Consider the following 17,793-nt stretch of genomic DNA (forward strand, 5'->3'; position numbering starts at 1 on the left):
CTACAGGAAGCTGACTTCCTGTCTGTCTGTCTGTCTTCACGTACTGCTTGTTGGTCTTCACAAAAACATAAAGGGGAAAAATTAATTCTGTAAAAAAGTTTGGAGAAACTTTAATTCATAACTTGTGTGTGTGTGTGTGTGTCTGTGTGTGTGTGTGTGTGTGTGTGTGTGTGTGTCTGTGTGTGTGTGTCTGTGTGTGTGTGTGTGTGCAGTGGCAGTAGTGGGGGCAGTCACCCCAGCAGCAGTAGTCGGAGCAGCAGCAGGGAGAACAGCGGCAGCGGCAGTGTGGGCGTTCCCATCGCCGTGCCAACACCCTCACCGCCCTCCACCTTCCCAGGTAAAACCCCCCCCCACACACACACACACACACACACACACACACACAGTTTCAGCAGTGACTTCTTCACTGAGATATTTATGAAGCTGTAATTTCCTCAGTCCCCCCTGAACCTTCCTTCTTTCCTTCTTTCCTTCTTCCTTCTTTCCTTCCTTGTTTCCTTGAAGTCTCTCCGACAGCTGGCTCCTCCTCCACTGCTCCTAACTCCTCCCCCTCGCCCTCCCCCACTCCCTCCTCCTTCTCCTCCTCCTCCTCCACCACCACCTTAACACAACCAAACGCACCCTTTCAGCCCCACTCCCCCTCCAAACCTGCTGACTCGTCTCTGCAATCAAACGCACCCACCAGCACGCCCACGCCCTCTAACCCCGCCCCCGGCTCTGCTGACATCCAATCAGGTGTTTTGCCTGGTGAAGCGTCTCCTCTCCTTCCTCCTGCACCTCCTCCTCCACTCTCCTCCTCCTCCTCTTCCTCATCACCTGCTGAAGGTGAGTTCCTCCAACAGCCCCGCCTTCACCATCTCTGTCCTCCATCACCTCCACCACCTCCATCTCTCTCCTCTATCTCTCTCCTCCAGTCTCTCCTCCATGTCTGTCCTCCATGTCTGTCCTCCAGTCTGTCCTCCATGTCTGTCCTCCATGTCACTCCTCCATGTCTCTCCTCCATGTCTCTCCTCCATGTCTGTCCTCCATCACCTCCACCACCTCCATCTCTCTCCTCCATCTCTCTCCTCCATGTCTCTCCTCCATGTCTCTCCTCCAGTCTGTCCTCCATGTCTGTCCTCCATGTCTCTCCTCCATGTCTGTCCTCCATGTCTGTCCTCCATGTCTCTCCTCCATGTCTCTCCTCCATGTCTGTCCTCCATGTCGCTCCTTCATGTCTCTCCTCCATGTCTGTCCTCCAGTCTGTCCTCCACCCTCACAGAGACTGGATGGTGCAGCTTTAGTATTTCAGTGTCTCTGTCAGATAAACTCTGAGAACATTCAGTCTGTTTCTTTAAAGTCTTTATGCAGCCTCATCGTTAAATCTGTCCAGTCGGAGTGAACCGGTCTCAGGTCCTGAACTGGTCCACTAACATGATGTCCGACCCGGTTTGTCTGTGCCGTGTCAGGTCCCATCGTCCCCCAGTTCTACAGTATGAACCGTCCTCAGCCTCGACAGCAGACTCCTCAGGTGGGGGGATCCCTGCCCTACCGCCGCCCCCCCTCTGTGACCGGTCAGCCAATCATCACACAGAACAACCAGGTCAACGGAGGTCCCTACTACAACCAGAGCCCAGGTAGGAAACAGCACCACCTGCTGGAGGGTGGTGGTCCACATGAGAGCTCAGCTCATCTCTGCTGACGGTTTGTTTTTAAAAGTTAACAAGTTTCTGTAAAATAATGAAGCTTTAATGTTTAATAAACTGGATTTATAGTCAATATACTGAACGATCAGCTGATTGATTCAAGTCATCTTCTACTTTTCATCAGATTAAAATCTCATCAGTGTCAGTAAAACTTTGATCTATGGATTAACTGTGGTGTGTGTGTGTCTGTGTGTGTGTGTGTGTGTGATATATGTGTGTGTGTGTGTGTGTGTGTGTGTGTGATATATATATGTGTGTGTGTGTGTGTTGTCAGCCTCCCCCCCTCCCCCCTCCCTCCTCCAGTTCAGTCCTCAGCTTCCTCTCATGGGCTTCGTCGCTCGTGTTCAGGAGTCCAGTGAGTCACACAGACACTTTTTAATCAAACATGTTTGTGTGTGAGAGTGTTTCTGATTGGATGATCTACTCCCCCCCAGTCTCAGATGCCCCTCCTCCTCCTCAACTGCCCGCCGAGAGCCAATCAGGGCCCGAGGAGCCCGTGTCGTCTCCTCAGCCGGTGGAGGACGGACATGAGGAGGAGGACTCAGCAGTGGTGGAGTACAACGACCCGTACGCTGAAGAAGACCCCCCATGGGCCCCCAGGAACTACCTGGAGAAAGGTGAGCTACGGAGACACAGCAGGGTCAGAAAGGTCGCTGAGGTGACGGAAAATCTGAGAGACTGTTTTCAACATGTTAAATCATGTGACTGACCAACAACAAGCCGCCTGATGAAGCTGGAGGTTATCTGATGTACTCTGATCTTCTCAGATTACTGTTGATATTACTGTGTGTCTGTCGCCCCCCAGTGGTGGCCATCTACGACTACACTGCAGACAAAGAGGACGAGCTGTCGTTCCAGGAGGGAGCCATCATCTACGTGATCAAGAAGAACGAGGACGGCTGGTACGAAGGAGTGATGAACGCTACCACCGGACTCTTCCCCGGGAACTACGTCGAGTCCATCATGCACTACGCCGACTGAGACCGGGACAGAGTCTGGACCAGGAGGGACTGGGTCCATGTCTGTTTAAGAATCACACTAACCAATCACAGGCCAGATGAGAGCCTGAGAACAGAAGTCACTAATGTTTTATTGTTTAGTTTGTTGGACAGATCTGTGAGTGCGTGTGAGCATCACGTCTTGTTTATTTTACCCATAATGCCTTGCATTTAGGCTCAGTAAATTGTGTATTTGTTGGACTGAGAGGAGGTTCAGACGTCCTAGTGTTGTGATCACAGTGTGAGTTTCCTCCAGGACGTCACAGGACACTTTTCTATATTCAGATTTTATTCAGATTTTATTTCAGTCACCTCAACGTCAGCACTTTTCATCCTCACATCAGGTTTCTGTGAAGAAAACTAATCACTTGTACACTAAAGTGTGTCCTCTCTGGGCTTCTGTAGTTTTGCCCTCTCATGGATGATTTTTGAGATCATCTTCGGTGTCATCATGTGAGTCCAAAGGAAACAGTCATGAAAAACACACTGAACACTAAAATCTGAGAGTTTCCTGTCACTCCTTCACAACAAAAGCCTCCTAACATGATGCATCTTTGTTCAGCACCGACGGCTCTGCCATCGTCAGACCGTCACATCTGGATCAGTTAAGATCAACAGATGATGACCCGTCTGTCATTCACACTTTCTTCTTTATAAAGATGAATTAATCTGTGTGAAGTCACTGACCAGTCAGAGTCAGGCTGAGTGCGAGTGTGAGTGTGAGTGTGTGTGTGTGTGTGTGTGAGAGTGAGTGTGTGTGTGTGTGTGTGTGTGAGTGTGTGTGTGTGTGTGTGTGTGAGTGTGTGTGTGTGTGTGTGTGTGTGTGAGAGTGAGTGTGTGTGAGTGTGTGTGTGTGTGTGTGTGTGTGTGAGTGAGTGATGATGATGATGTGATGAAGGTGACATCAGCTGACTCCATCCTGAACAGTCGATGAATCTGAGATTAAATCAACACTAATTCTTTTTATCATCTTCAGTAAAACGACTGACAGAACCAGAACCTAAGCTCTGTGGATACGTCCACACTCTGAACCCTCCTGAGGAGAATCTGATTTCACTTTATTGATTACTGATGACTGAACCTTCTCTCAGTGATCTGTGTGTGTGTGTGTGTGTTGTGTCAGTGTCGTCAGTGCAGCCGTCTGTTAGCTGCAGCTCATCAGATGTTTTAACTTGTGACCAAACGGACCACTACACCCTGAAGGTACCACTTGAGATGTTTAGTTTTCTTTACCCGACCTTCCTCCTCCTCCTATGACCTTTGACCTTTGCCTTAAATACCCTCGACCTCCCTACTTGCTCTGGAGCCTTATCTTCATCTCCTCTGTGTATGAAGTGACAAAGAGATTTAAAGAAGGAATAAAGACACTGAGTCCTGACGGCTTCACACTCATCAGACTGACCATCAGTCTGCAGTAACTGAGACTCAGCGGAGGTGAAGGACAGTGAAGTGACGTCGTCCTGTTGTTGTGCCATAAATCTTCATCATCAGTTTCCTCTGAGGTGAACTGTGTAACGTGAGCCTGTTGTGAGATAGTTTAGTGGAGCTGAAGAGTTTCACCACGAGGACTGAAGACAGCAGATGACTTCAACACTCACTGCTGACGTCACCAGCTGTGATGCTTCAGTTTGTTGACTCTAGTTATGTGTCATCGTGAGGCCTCCTGCTGAGGGCTCAGTGTCAGACTGAAGCTGGAACCTACATTAGAAAATGTTTTTAATTCTGTTCAGACCGGGCTCAGTTGGACTCTGGTTAGGGTTAGTTCTGTTCAAGCTGTCAGCACTGGTTACTCTGTGGGTCGCTGTGTTTATCTGACACACACCAGCTTCTTCACTGATCCACTGGCTCCAACACAGACTGCCAGCTCATGAACACAGACCGTTCAGACTTTATTGTGTTCTGATGAGAAACACTGAATATGAACAGAACTGTTCTGTTGATAAGAAAACTCCACAGGGCAGCTTTAGAGCCGGTTTATGACCAAACCTGCTGAACTGAAGACGTTCACATCAGTCCCATCACTGCTAATATGCTAACAAGCTAACCTAACATAGTGAACATGTTCACCAGGACCAGAACAGGATGAGGTGACGTGTTCAGCTGACACATTTAAGGTGAACTGAGACGTATTGAAGGCGTCCTGTCTGATCTCTGTTCAGTCCTCGCGGTGTCTCTGCCTCAGTCTGTCCTGTAGTCGTGTAGTGAAGTGGACCGAAACCAATCCGGACCCAGCCGAGCCACCGGCTGGGGTCTTTGGACTTGTTGCCAGTGTTAAAGTTTACAGTGCGTCTGCCTGCATGCCTGATATATAACTGACAGTTTATTCAGTGTTCATATTCTTGACTTTATATTTTTATGATATTTTCACCAACTTGCTTTTCTTTCCTTCTGTCTGTCAGCTGGAGGTCTTTCTGTTGTAATAGCCCTTTAAAAGACTCCAGACTGACGCTCAGACAGGTGGATGATATCCGTGCCATATATCCAGGTGTTGTGCTGTGGATGCAGGTGTGTGTGTGTGTGTGTGTGTGTGTGTGTGTGTGTGTGTGTGTGTGTGTGTGAGAGTGAAGCAGTATGAACCAAACTTCCCCTCATGGACTCTTGTTGTGACTTTGGACCTGAGAAGTGTTTCCTCGTCGTGCAGTGAAATTTAAAGACAAAAACCAGAGTGTGACAAAAGTTTGACTCGTGAGCGTCATCAGATGATTTTGTCCCAAACAACCAGCGACGACTGGTGTTTTTATCATCTGATGCTGGGAGCAGCCCACTTTATAACGATACTTTCATTGAAGAGAAATGATAATTAATAAGAGTTATTTGTGTAAGTTGACTCATTAACGACGTGTGGAGATCTCATCCACACTTTTCTGACTGTGAAACAGGAAGATCCTCATTCTGAATCCCACCTACAGCACTCTGATTGGCTCAGTCGTTGATCTGAATCAGTGGACATTTGAGGAAGTATTGATGAGGTGTGGATCATCAGTGTGACTCTGAGGTTTCAGGTCCGAGTCTGTAGACGTGTTGACACACTCTGGTCTTTGTCTGCCTGCAGTTTCCCTTTAAACAGTGAGATGATCTGTGAGATGTGACAGACGGCTTCTCTCAGGCTGATTTTACCAGGAACCTGCTTCATCTTTCTCCCTGCAGACGTTTAATATCAGAGTCTGTTTCTCTGGCCAAGAGATCTCATATGAAACCTCCTGTTTCTCGTCAGCAGTACGAGGAGTTCAGGTTGTAACTAATCAGAAAATGTGATCTTTTAGTTCTTCGAGTTTTTATTTCCACCTTTATTGTGACTGAAGCATCAACATGTGAAGGTCAGACCTCCTGTCGGCTGATCAGCTGCAGGTCGTTCCTGGTAGAACGTGACGTCTGGAGAAACACTCTGCCTCCAAAGTGGAACAAACTCAAAGCACATCGCTCTTTTGTAAGAAAGAAACAAGTGAAAGTAAATGTTTTAACAGTGTGTCTGTGTTTTTGTGTCTTATTTCAACTCACAGCACTCAAAGCCTCATGGGAGTGTCAACAAATCTGATCAGTCGTTTAAAGTGAGATTGTGACGATATCGGAAGTTTAAACTCTGATACAAAACTATCTAAAAAGATGATCCATGACACCGGGACACAAACAATACTGTCCTGAACACACAAAACAGGCTTTTATGTAATAATGTTAAATCTGCAGCTGCGGGTTGAAAGTTGAAAATGTGTTTGCAGATCTTTGTTGGGTTTTTTTGTTTTTTTAGCTCTGGTACTTTCAATATTAACAAAAACAGATCAATCGCTCCAAACATGTGGTATCGAAAAAGTCCTGACTATCAAAACTTATTCTACAGGATTATTATTTAAATGAAAAGTAACTTCTGTTGTCCCACAGAGGGGTTAGACTCAAAAAGGTCCTGGATGGACGTCGGACCGGCACCTGCAGAGTGAGTGATGTCTGCAGTCTGCTCCGGTCCTTGATGGTCAGATGGACCCAGTGAGGGTGGTGTCAGAGACAAACTTCTTATCTTCCAAGCTTATTTACAGAAATGTGAATACCTGTGAGAAATGAGGCATTCACATCACCATCTTAGAAACCTTCAGCTGACAGAACAGGAAGCATTTTAATACAAGTTATTTATCAGATCATCAGCTGGAAAAACTGCGTCACCACTCTGACACTGTTAACCTTCATTAAGCCACTTCAAACATGAGTAAAATAAATAAGGAGTACGAGGTGCTTCTTGCAAGTAGTAAATAAAAAATCTGCCAATATAAGAAGTCTGAAAACAAGTCCAGTTTATGTCATTGAAATATTATTTTCTGGGTGTCTTATATGAAGTTTAATGAGATATTTCTGACTAGAAATCAGACAAATACAGGCTACCTTGTATGATTTTGCAGTATATCCTGTATATCTCAAGATTAATTAATTATAAGACTAAAATGTGTTTAAATGCTTTAAAATACCATAAAAAACTAATAAATAAAAATTGGCATACTTCATTCAATAATTACTAGCAAAATAGGCCAAATTTCCTTTGGGATTAATAATTATCCACATCTATTTATAAAGTTTATCGTCCATTCAAACTCAAAACCTTTATTTTCAGTCATTAATTACATCAAATCATTATTTTACACAAACAGTACACTGTCAACAACTGAAAATTGCTATTTTAAAGTTCATTTATTATTAAATTCTATTATTATTAATGTTATTATTATTATTATTATTATTATTATTATTATTATTGTTGTTGTTGTTGTTGTTGTCGTCGTCGTCCTGCAGAAATCTGACCACAGACAGGGGGAACCATTTTCTACAGGGGTACAAGTTTCGCCACAACACCGCATGTAAACTGTCCTCGCAGCTGCACCATGGGAAGGAACTCGCAAAGCCTTATGGGTAAAAACACCCGTTAGATTCTCGCTACTTTCCGGTCAGTTTCACCAGACATATAAAGATAAATGTGTATAAATGTATATATCTTTATATGTCTGAGTTTCACATTTAAAGTGAACTTCGGCGGAAATGACACGGTTGTTATAGTAACCGGCGACAGTCACGTGTGAGCGTGAGAGTCTGACACGAGTCAAATTTAGGAGGGAAATGAAACATGACAGAGGGAAACTACCCGACCCACAATGCACCGCGGCTAGAGTCAAATCAGAGTTTAAACGGCTTCAGCTGTACGTTACGGGAGCCGTGCTAACAGCCGTGCTAACAGCCGTGCTATCTGTTCACCGGGCCAGAACATCCCGCTCGGTTCGCGTTAGCTGCGTTGATAAGTGTGTTATGTAGAAAGTGGAGCGGTCAGCGAGCTTCCTGTCGGCGGACTCTTCAGAACCATGACTTCACCGGTCTGTGTTAGTTAGCGCGGCTAGGCTAACAGCTAAGCTAACTCGTTGCTAACAGGACTCGTGTGATGACGGCCGGACAGTTTTCTGTCCTGCAGAGATGAACTAAGTCCTCGTGTCAGGACACAGACTGTCTCTCTGCTGTATCCACGTTAACACACGGTTGAATATCAGTACCGAGCCGAACTCGCCGCCGGGAGGACGATGACTCTGGCCCCGAAGGAGCTGTCCAACCTGCTGAGCATCATCTCAGAGGAGGCTTGCACCAACACCTTCGAGAGCCTCTCCACCCACTTCCACCACTACTTCGGTAAGGCGGAGCACTTCAGGGTGGGCTCGGTGCTGGTGATGCTCCTCCAGCAGCCGGACCTGCTGCCCAGCTCCCCGCAGCGGCTCACCGCCCTCTACCTGCTGTGGGAGATGTACCGAACCGAGCCGCTGGCCGCGAACCCGTTCGCTGCGGTGTTCGCTCACCTGCTGAACCCCGCACCTGCCGGGGAGGAGGCCGAGAAGGTGCTGTCAGGTAGGTCCGTGTGTCTGTGTGAGATTCAGAACTTTAGTGGGTGGTCCTGTGGGTCCAGACATGATGTTGTTTTCAGTGTGAGTCCGCTCTCTGACCACAGAGGACCGTGTGGTCCGTGTCAAAGTCCAGTCATCAGTCCTGCAGTGAACCATCAGGTCCAGTCTGATCTGCAGCTCAGTGACGTAAACAATGTGTTCTGATGGTTCTGACTACACTGACATCAGAGGAGTCACCTCTGTCTCGGTTCTGTCTCCGCACTCTGTGGACCGAACCGTTCATAGATTCATCTTAGATGTTAACAGAGCTGTGTGTGATGAAGAGGAGCTGTGTGTGATGAAGAGGAGCTTTGTGTGATGAAGAGGAGCTGTGTGTGTGTGTGTGTGTGTGAGATGAAGAGGAGCTGTGTGTGTGTGAGATGAAGAGGAGCTGTGTGTGTGTGTGTGTGTGTGTGTGTGTGTGTGTGTGATGAAGAGGAGCTGTGTGTGTGATGAAGAGGAGCTGTGTGTGATGAAGAGGAGCTGTGTGTGTGATGAAGAGGAGCTGTGTGTGATGAAGAGGAGCTGTGTGTGTGATGAAGAGGAGCTGTGTGTGTGATGAAGAGGAGCTGTGTGTGTGATGAAGAGGAGCTGTGTGTGTGATGAAGAGGAGCTGTGTGTGATGAAGAGGAGCTGTGTGTGTGTGTGTGATGAAGAGGAGTTGTGTGTGTGTGTGATGAAGAGGAGTTGTGTGTGTGTGAGATGAAGAGGAGTTGTGTGTGTGTGAGATGAAGAGGAGCTGTGTGTGTGTGAGATGAAGAGGAGCTGTGTGTGTGTGATGAAGAGGAGCTGTGTGTGTGTGTGATGAAGAGGAGCTGTGTGTGTGTGTGTGTGTGTGTGTGTGTGTGTGAGATGAAGAGGAGTTGTGTGTGTGTGAGATGAAGAGGAGTTGTGTGTGTGTGATGAAGAGGAGTTGTGTGTGTGTGATGAAGAGGAGCTGTGTGTGTGTGTGTGTGTGTGTGAGATGAAGAGGAGCTGTGTGTGTGTGATGAAGAGGAGCTGTGTGTGTGAGATGAAGAGGAGCTGTGTGTGTGTGATGAAGAGGAGCTGTGTGTGTGTGAGATGAAGAGGAGTTGTGTGTGTGTGATGAAGAGGAGTTGTGTGTGTGTGATGAAGAGGAGCTGTGTGTGTGTGTGTGTGTGTGTGAGATGAAGAGGAGCTGTGTGTGTGTGATGAAGAGGAGCTGTGTGTGTGTGAGATGAAGAGGAGCTGTGTGTGTGTGATGAAGAGGAGCTGTGTGTGTGTGTGTGTGTCTGTGTGTGATGAAGAGGAGCTGTGTGTGTGTGTGATGAAGAGGAGCTGTGTGTGTGTGATGAAGAGGAGCTGTGTGTGTGTGTGTGATGAAGAGGAGCTGTGTGTGTGTGTGAGATGAAGAGGAGCTGTGTGTGTGTGAGATGAAGAGGAGCTGTGTGTGTGTGTGAGATGAAGAGGAGCTGTGTGTGTGTGTGAGATGAAGAGGAGCTGTGTGTGTGAGATGAAGAGGAGCTGTGTGTGTGTGAGATGAAGAGGAGCTGTGTGTGTGTGATGAAGAGGAGCTGTGTGTGTGATGAAGAGGAGCTGTGTGTGTGATGAAGAGGAGCTGTGTGTGTGTGATGAAGAGGAGCTGTGTGTGTGTGATGAAGAGGAGCTGTGTGTGTGAGATGAAGAGGAGCTGTGTGTGTGAGATGAAGAGGAGCTGTGTGTGTGATACAGAACCAGTCCTGGTAACTAATGGTCCGTTCTTACAGTAACCTTCTTCTCTGTAATAACAAAATATTGACATCATCAGCTGTTAATACAAGTGTGTAACATGAGCTGTGGCTGCAGCAGGAGTTCTGTGCTCAGACCCGGTCCAGGTGAGCAGGTGTCTGATGTTTGAGCGGTACTTCCTCGGGTCAGACGGGTCGTGTTTCTGACTCATGGAGGGGGACGTCTCTCTCGTCTTTCCTCAATGATTGAGATTGTTTCTGCTCCTGAAGTTGAACCGTTTGATTTAGTCAGAACCAGGTGGTCATGGTCCAGCTGGTACCAGTCCATCATCACTTCATCAGGATTTTCATAGTTTAGTCAAAATGAAAATAGTGATGACAAATGATGGTTCACAGTAACAATGAGCCCAAACAAACGAGTGTTCATGATTTATTTTAATGATCCATGAACCAGTTTGAGTCGTTGATGAAGACGACGGGTCGCTCTGCTGTCGGCTTGTTGAATGTGAATAAGTTCTGGTTCCTGTCCTCTGGGACAGAAAACTGAAGATCACAAACAGCTGATCAGTTCATAAATGAATCAGCAGATTAATTGATGACTAATCATTAGTATCAGACTAACCTTGTGTCATGTGACCTCTGCAGGCTTCCTGCCTCCCATCACTCAGCCTGAGAAGTTCTTCCTGTCTCAGCTGATGTTGGCTCCGCCCAGAGACCTGTTCAAGAAGACGCCCCGACAGGTGTCCTGCATGGACGTGGGCAACATGCCTCAGTCCATCGACATCAGTGGACTGCAGCTCGCGTTGGCAGGTCAGTGGATCCAACACAGAACAGAACACCTGGTTCTTCACTGGCAGGAAGAACCAGGTGTTTATTTTCATAGAGATGAGATTAACATGAAGAGTGAAACACCGTCAGCTCTGTCTGCTGTCAGCTCTGTCTGCTCTGCCTGCTCCGTCTGCTCCGTCTGCTCTGCCTGCTCCGTCTGCTCTGTCTGCTCTGTCTGCTGTCAGCTCTGTCTGCTGTCAGCTCTGTCTGCTCCGTCTGCTCTGTCTGCTGTCAGCTGTCTGCTCCGTCTGCTCTGTCTGCTCTGCCTGCTGTCAGCTGTCTGCTCCGTCTGCTCTGTCTGCTGTCAGCTGTCTGCTCTGTCTGCTCTGCCTGCTCCGTCTGCTGTCAGCTCTGTCTGCTGTCAGCTCTGTCTGCTGTCAGCTCTGTCTGCTCCGTCTGCTCTGCCTGCTCCGTCAGCTCTGTCTGCTCCGTCAGCTCTGTCTGCTCCGTCTGCTCCGTCTGCTGTCAGCTCTGTCTGCTCCGTCTGCTCTGTCTGCTGTCAGCTCTGTCTGCTCCGTCAGCTCTGTCTGCTCCGTCAGCTCTGTCTGCTCCGTCAGCTCTGTCTGCTGTCAGCTCTGTCTGCTGTCAGCTCTGTCTGCTGTCAGCTCTGTCTGCTCCGTCTGCTCTGTCAGCTCCGTCTGCTGTCAGCTCCGTCTGCTGTCAGCTCTGTCTGCTGTCAGCTCTGTCAGCTCCGTCTGCTGTCAGCTCTGTCTGCTGTCAGCTCTGTCTGCTCCGTCTGCTCTGTCAGCTCTGTCTGCTGTCAGCTCTGTCTGCTGTCAGCTCTGTCTGCTGTCAGCTCTGTCTGCTCCGTCTGCTCTGTCTGCTGTCAGCTCTGTCTGCTGTCAGCTCTGTCTGCTCCGTCTGCTCTGTCTGCTCCGTCTGCTCTGTCAGCTCCGTCTGCTGTCAGCTCCGTCTGCTGTCAGCTCTGTCTGCTGTCAGCTCTGTCTGCTGTCAGCTCTGTCTGCTGTCAGCTCTGTCTGCTGTCTGCTCTGTCTGCTCCGTCTGCTCTGTCTGCTCCGTCTGCTCTGTCAGCTCCGTCTGCTGTCAGCTCCGTCTGCTGTCAGCTCTGTCTGCTGTCAGCTCTGTCTGCTCCGTCTGCTCTGTCTGCTGTCAGCTCTGTCTGCTGTCAGCTCTGTCTGCTGTCAGTTCTGTCTGCTCCGTCTGCTCTGCCTGCTCCGTCAGCTCCGTCTGCTGTCAGCTCCGTCAGCTCCGTCTGCTGTCAGCTCTGTCAGCTCCGTCTGCTGTCAGCTCTGTCAGCTCCGTCTGCTGTCAGCTCTGTCAGCTCCGTCTGCTGTCAGCTCTGTCAGCTCCGTCTGCTGTCAGCTCAGTCAGCTCTGTCTGCTGTCAGCTCTGTCAGCTCCGTCTGCTGTCAGCTCTGTCAGCTCCGTCTGCTCTGTCTGCTGTCTGCTCTGTCTGCTCTGCCTGCTCCGTCAGCTCCATCTGCTCTGTCTGCTCTGCCTGCTCCGTCTGCTCCAACAGCTCCGTCTGCTCCGTCAGCTCCGTCTGCTCCGTCTGCTCCGTCTGCTCTGTCTGCTCTGCCTGCTCTGTCTGCTCTGCCTGCTCCGTCAGCTCCGTCAGCTCCGTCAGCTCCGTCTGCTCCGTCTGCTCTGTCTGCTGTCAGCTCTGTCAGCTCTGTCTGCTCTGTCTGCTCCGTCAGCTCTGTCTGCTGTCTGCTCTGTCTGCTGTCTGCTCCGTCAGCTGTCTGCTCCGTCAGCTCCGTCAGCTGTCAGCTCTGTCTGCTCCGTCAGCTGTCTGCTCCGTCAGCTCTGTCTGCTCCGTCTGCTCTGTCTGCTGTCTGCTCTGTCTGCTCCGTCAGCTCCGTCAGCTGTCAGCTCTGTCTGCTCCGTCAGCTGTCTGCTCCGTCAGCTCTGTCAGCTCTGTCTGCTCCGTCAGCTCTGTCTGCTGTCTGCTGTCTGCTCTGTCTGCTGTCGGCTCCGTCAGCTGTCAGCTCTGTCTGCTCCGTCAGCTGTCAGCTCTGTCTGCTCCGTCAGCTCTGTCTGCTGTCTGCTCCGTCAGCTCTGTCTGCTGTCGGCTCCGTCAGCTGTCTTCTCCGTCAGCTGTCAGCTCTGTCTGCTCCGTCAGCTCTGTCTGCTGTCTGCTCCGTCAGCTCCGTCAGCTGTCAGCTCTGTCTGCTCCGTCAGCTCCGTCAGCTCCGTCTGCTCCGTCTGCTCTGTCTGCTCTGTCAGCTCCGTCTGCTCCGTCTGCTGTCAGCTCTGTCTGCTCCGTCAGCTCTGTCTGCTCTGCCTGCTCCGTCTGCTCCGTCTGCTCCGTCAGCTCTGTCTGCTCTGTCAGCTCCGTCTGCTCCGTCTGCTGTCAGCTCTGTCTGCTCCGTCAGCTCTGTCTGCTGTCAGCTCTGTCTGCTCTGCCTGCTCTGCCTGCTCCGTCTGCTCCGTCAGCTCTGTCTGCTGTCAGCTCCGTCAGCTCTGTCAGCCATGTTTAATCACTGTGTGTTTGTGTTGCAGAGCGTCAGTCGGAGCTGCCCACTCAGAGTAAGGCCAGCTTCCCCAGCATCCTCAACGACCCGGATCCAGACTCATCCAACTCAGGATTCGACAGCTCAGTGGCCAATCAGATCATAGAGTCTCTGGTGACAGGGCCCCGCCCCCCTCTTGAGAGTGAGTGAAGGATCCTGTAGAATCAGAACAAAGTTCAGTTGTTTGGTCCATGTGACCAGAAGAGATCTTCACCTTTCTGTCTCAGTGTCCAATGATTATAATTATTATTGTTCACATTCTGACACCTGATGCTCACCTGTAACTATGAGGACAACCTGTTGCTATGGTAACCACAAAAGGTTGAAGCAGCTGCCACCTGACCCAAACACACCAGAACAGAACAGATCAGGCTGCTGGCTGATGCTAACTTGTGTTTTCTGTCTCCTCTTCCTCCTTCTCGTCCTCCTTGTCCTCTTCCTCCTCTTCCTCCTCCTCCTCCTCTCAGGTCACTTCCGGCCTGAGTTCATCCGGCCTCCTCCTCCTCTCCATGTGTGTGAGGACGAGCTGGCCTGGCTGAACCCGACCGAGCCGGATCACAGCATCCAGTGGGATCGCTCGATGTGTGTGAAGAACAGCACCGGGGTGGAGATCAAACGCATCATGTCCAAGGCCTTCAAGAGCCCGCTGTCAGCCCAGCAGCAGTCACAGGTGAGACGGGTCAGAACCACTGACCCTCCTCTTCATCACTGACCCTCCTCATCACTGACCCTCCTCCTCTTCATCACTGACCCTCCTCATCACTGACCCTCTTCATCACTGACCCTCCTCTCTTCATCACTGACCCTCCTCCTCTTCATCACTGACCCTCCTCTCTTCATCACTGACCCTCCTCCTCTTCATCACTGACCCTCCTCTCTTCATCACTGACCCTCCTCCTCTTCATCACTGACCCTCCTCCTCTTCATCACTGACCCTCTTCATCACTGACCCTCCTCCTCTTTGTCACTGACCCTCCTCTTCATCACTGACCCTCCTCCTCTTCATCACTGACCCTCCTCCTCTTCATCACTGACCCTCTTCATCACTGACCCTCCTCCTCTTTGTCACTGACCCTCCTCTTCATCACTGACCCTCCTCTCTTCATCACTGACCCTCCTCCTCTTCATCACTGACCCTCTTCATCACTGACCCTCCTCCTCTTCATCACTGACCCTCTTCATCACTGACCCTCCTCCTCTTTGTCACTGACCCTCCTCTTCATCACTGACCCTCCTCCTCTTCATCACTGACCCTCCTCCTCTTCATCACTGACCCTCTTCATCACTGACCCTCCTCATCACTGACCCTCCTCTCTTCATCACTGACCCTCCTCTTCATCACTGACCCTCCTCTTCATCACTGACCCTCCTCTCTTCATCACTGACCCTCCTCCTCTTCATCACTGACCCTCTTCATCACTGACCCTCCTCATCACTGACCCTCCTCTCTTCATCACTGACCCTCCTCTCTTCATCACTGACCCTCCTCTTCATCACTGACCCTCCTCCTCTTTGTCACTGACCCTCCTCTCTTCATCACTGACCCTCCTCTTCATCACTGACCCTCCTCTTCATCACTGACCCTCCTCTTCATCACTGACCCTCCTCCTCTTCATCACTGACCCTCTTCATCACTGACCCTCCTCTCTTCATCACTGACCCTCCTCTTCATCACTGACCCTCCTCTTCATCACTGACCCTCCTCTCCTCATCACTGACCCTCCTCCTCATCACTGACCCTCCTCTTCATCACTGACCCTCCTCCTCTTTGTCACTGACCCTCCTCCTCTTTGTCACTGACCCTCCTCCTCTTCGTCACTGACCCTCCTCCTCTTCATCACTGACCCTCCTCATCACTGACCCTCCTCTTCATCACTGACCCTCCTCTTCATCACTGACCCTCCTCCTCCTCATCACTGACCCTCCTCTTCATCACTGACCCTCCTCCTCTTTGTCACTGACCCTCCTCTTCATCACTGACCCTCCTCCTCTTTGTCACTGACCCTCCTCCTCTTCATCACTGACCCTCCTCCTCTTCATCACTGACCCTCCTCATCACTGACCCTCCTCTTCATCACTGACCCTCCTCTTCATCACTGACCCTCCTCCTCCTCATCACTGACCCTCCTCCTCATCACTGACCCTCCTCCTCTTTGTCACTGACCCTCCTCCTCTTCATCACTGACCCTCCTCCTCTTCATCACTGACCCTCCTCCTCTTCATCACTGACCCTCCTCATCATCACTGACCCTCCTCTTCATCACTGACCCTCCTCTTCATCACTGACCCTCCTCCTCTTCATCACTGACCCTCCTCTTCATCACTGACCCTCCTCCTCCTCATCACTGACCCTCCTCCTCTTCATCACTGACCCTCCTCCTCTTCATCACTGACCCTCCTCTTCATCACTGACCCTCCTAGCTGCTGGCGGAGCTGGAGAAGGACCTGAAGCTGGTGTATCACATTGGTCTGTCCCCGGCGAAGCTCCCTGACCTGGTGGAGAACAATCCTCTGGTGGCCATCGAGATGCTGCTGAAGCTGATGCAGAGCAGTCAGATCACTGAGTACTTCTCTGTGCTCGTCAACATGGACATGTCTCTGCACTCCATGGAGGTGGTCAACAGGTGAGAACACCTGGACACTACACAGCTCTGTTCTTTATGTCCAGACCACGCGTGATGTAGGCCCATCAGTCTGAACCAGAACAAAGAGATTTCTGTGATCTGACTCAACAAATGGATCAGAAGACACTGAAACAACATCATAACGTCTCTTTGTAAAAAGCCTGAACTCGTTCTGCGTCAGGTGGCTAACATCTCTAAATGTTTGTTCCCTGAGTGGAGTTCAGACGTTCCAGTTCATCATTGACTTTGTTGTTGTAGTGGTTTGGTGTGAACACAGCGTGATGTGTCGTCAGGCTTCAGGATCTTTGAACAGCCGTCTGTCATAATGTGACATTTCTAATCCTGTTAGAGCTCTGACGTGTCGCTGTCAGTACTGATGTCATCAGAAGTTTAATTTTCTTCTGTCATGACCCAGAGGTGAAAAATGACATAAATCACTGTGTGTGTGTGTGTGTGTGGTTCAGACACACTGTTTTTAATCCTGACTGTTTGAGTCCAAACATTAGCGTCAGTGAGGTGAACAGAGTGGACCTGTTGTTGTTGTTGTTGTTGTTGTTGTTGTTGTTGTTGTTGTTGTTTGAACAGGTGAAGGTGTGTTCAGAGATCAGGATCTCATGAATGAAGGTTGATGGTTGTGTTTTAGTTTAGAGTCCTGCTCACACATCACTGCTGCACAGGGCAGATCATACATGTTATCACCACTAGTGGGCAGCACAGAGCATCAGACTGACTTCTTCTGTGGTGTTTTCTCAGGCTCACCACAGCTGTGGATCTTCCTCCAGAGTTCATCCACCTCTACATCTCCAACTGCATCTCCACCTGTGAGCAGATCAAAGACAAGTACATGCAGGTACTGAACACCTCACTAACAGCTGCTGAAGTCGGTGCGACTCGTCCGTCTGTATTTTATTGACAGAACATGTTCTTGTGTCCTGATGAGATGAGTCAAAATGTTCCTGCTGAGTCATTAAATCATCACTATTTATATGCAGTAATATTTTGCATAATAATTAAACTGTAATAACATTAATGATTAAACAGATTATGATGCAGTTTGGTTCCAGTCCGTCTTTAACGTCTCGATGTCGTCCTGCAGAACCGACTGGTGCGTCTGGTGTGCGTCTTCCTCCAGTCTCTGATCAGAAACAAGATCATCAATGTTCAGGACCTTTTCATCGAGGTTCAGGCCTTCTGCATCGAGTTCAGCCGCATCAGAGAGGCTGCCGGACTCTTCCGCCTCCTCAAGACCCTGGACACCGGAGAAAACCCCACCGAGGCCAAACCGGCCAAGTCCTGATCCTCACCGAGACCCTGAGGTACTCTACAGTACGACACGTCTGAACACGTCAGAGGGACGCTGGTCTGTTCACTAGAGACTGTCTTCATGTCTTTGTACATGACAGGAGCACAAACTGGTGACGATGCTGTAAATATGGTGGCGTTTTCTTTCCTCACTGCTCTCCGTCTGAACTCTGTCAGCGGTTCCCCCCTCTCTGTTCCACAAGTTAAAACTGGACGAACAGTTCAGATGTTTTGTTTTTTGTCTTTCTCCTTTGGAAATGAATCTTTTCTCTAATTAAACAAGTTAAACTGAGTC

At 49.6% G+C, this 17,793-nt stretch overlaps 2 protein-coding genes across 3 annotated transcripts in view; both read left to right on the top strand.

The window, feature by feature from the left end:
• Positions 1 to 3,417, top strand: part of LOC141002327 (abl interactor 2-like) — a 32,019-nt gene extending 28,602 nt beyond the window's left edge. For both annotated transcript variants that reach the window (XM_073473621.1, XM_073473623.1), the window contains 5 exons: positions 213 to 337; positions 1,449 to 1,616; positions 1,960 to 2,040; positions 2,120 to 2,302; positions 2,491 to 3,417. In XM_073473621.1, coding sequence (XP_073329722.1) covers positions 213 to 337; positions 1,449 to 1,616; positions 1,960 to 2,040; positions 2,120 to 2,302; positions 2,491 to 2,666 — 733 coding nt within the window. In that variant the 3' untranslated portion in view covers positions 2,667 to 3,417. The remainder of the gene's footprint in view (positions 1 to 212; positions 338 to 1,448; positions 1,617 to 1,959; positions 2,041 to 2,119; positions 2,303 to 2,490) is intronic.
• A 4,180-nt stretch (positions 3,418 to 7,597) lies between these two features.
• cnot11 (CCR4-NOT transcription complex, subunit 11) lies at positions 7,598 to 17,790 on the top strand. The gene is made up of 7 exons (XM_073473591.1): positions 7,598 to 8,548; positions 10,917 to 11,081; positions 13,562 to 13,714; positions 14,040 to 14,242; positions 15,994 to 16,196; positions 16,950 to 17,046; positions 17,293 to 17,790. Exons 1-7 carry the CDS (start codon positions 8,230 to 8,232, stop codon positions 17,491 to 17,493), a joined length of 1,341 nt encoding a protein of 446 aa, XP_073329692.1. The 5' UTR covers positions 7,598 to 8,229; the 3' UTR covers positions 17,494 to 17,790.
• The last annotated feature ends 3 nt before the right edge of the window (positions 17,791 to 17,793 follow it).

This window comes from Pagrus major, chromosome 9 (genome assembly GCF_040436345.1).
Source record: "Pagrus major chromosome 9, Pma_NU_1.0".
In the NCBI taxonomy this organism is placed as follows: Eukaryota; Metazoa; Chordata; class Actinopteri; order Spariformes; family Sparidae; genus Pagrus; species Pagrus major.

Coding starts and splice junctions, on each gene's coding strand:
- cnot11 (XM_073473591.1), top strand. CDS start 8,230: ATGACTCTGGCCCCGAAGGAGCTGTCCAACCTGCTGAGCATCATCTCA. Junction 14,243..15,993: donor CAGCCCAGCAGCAGTCACAG/GTGAGACGGGTC, acceptor TGACCCTCCTAG/CTGCTGGCGGAGCTGGAGAA. Junction 16,197..16,949: donor TCCATGGAGGTGGTCAACAG/GTGAGAACACCT, acceptor GTGTTTTCTCAG/GCTCACCACAGCTGTGGATC.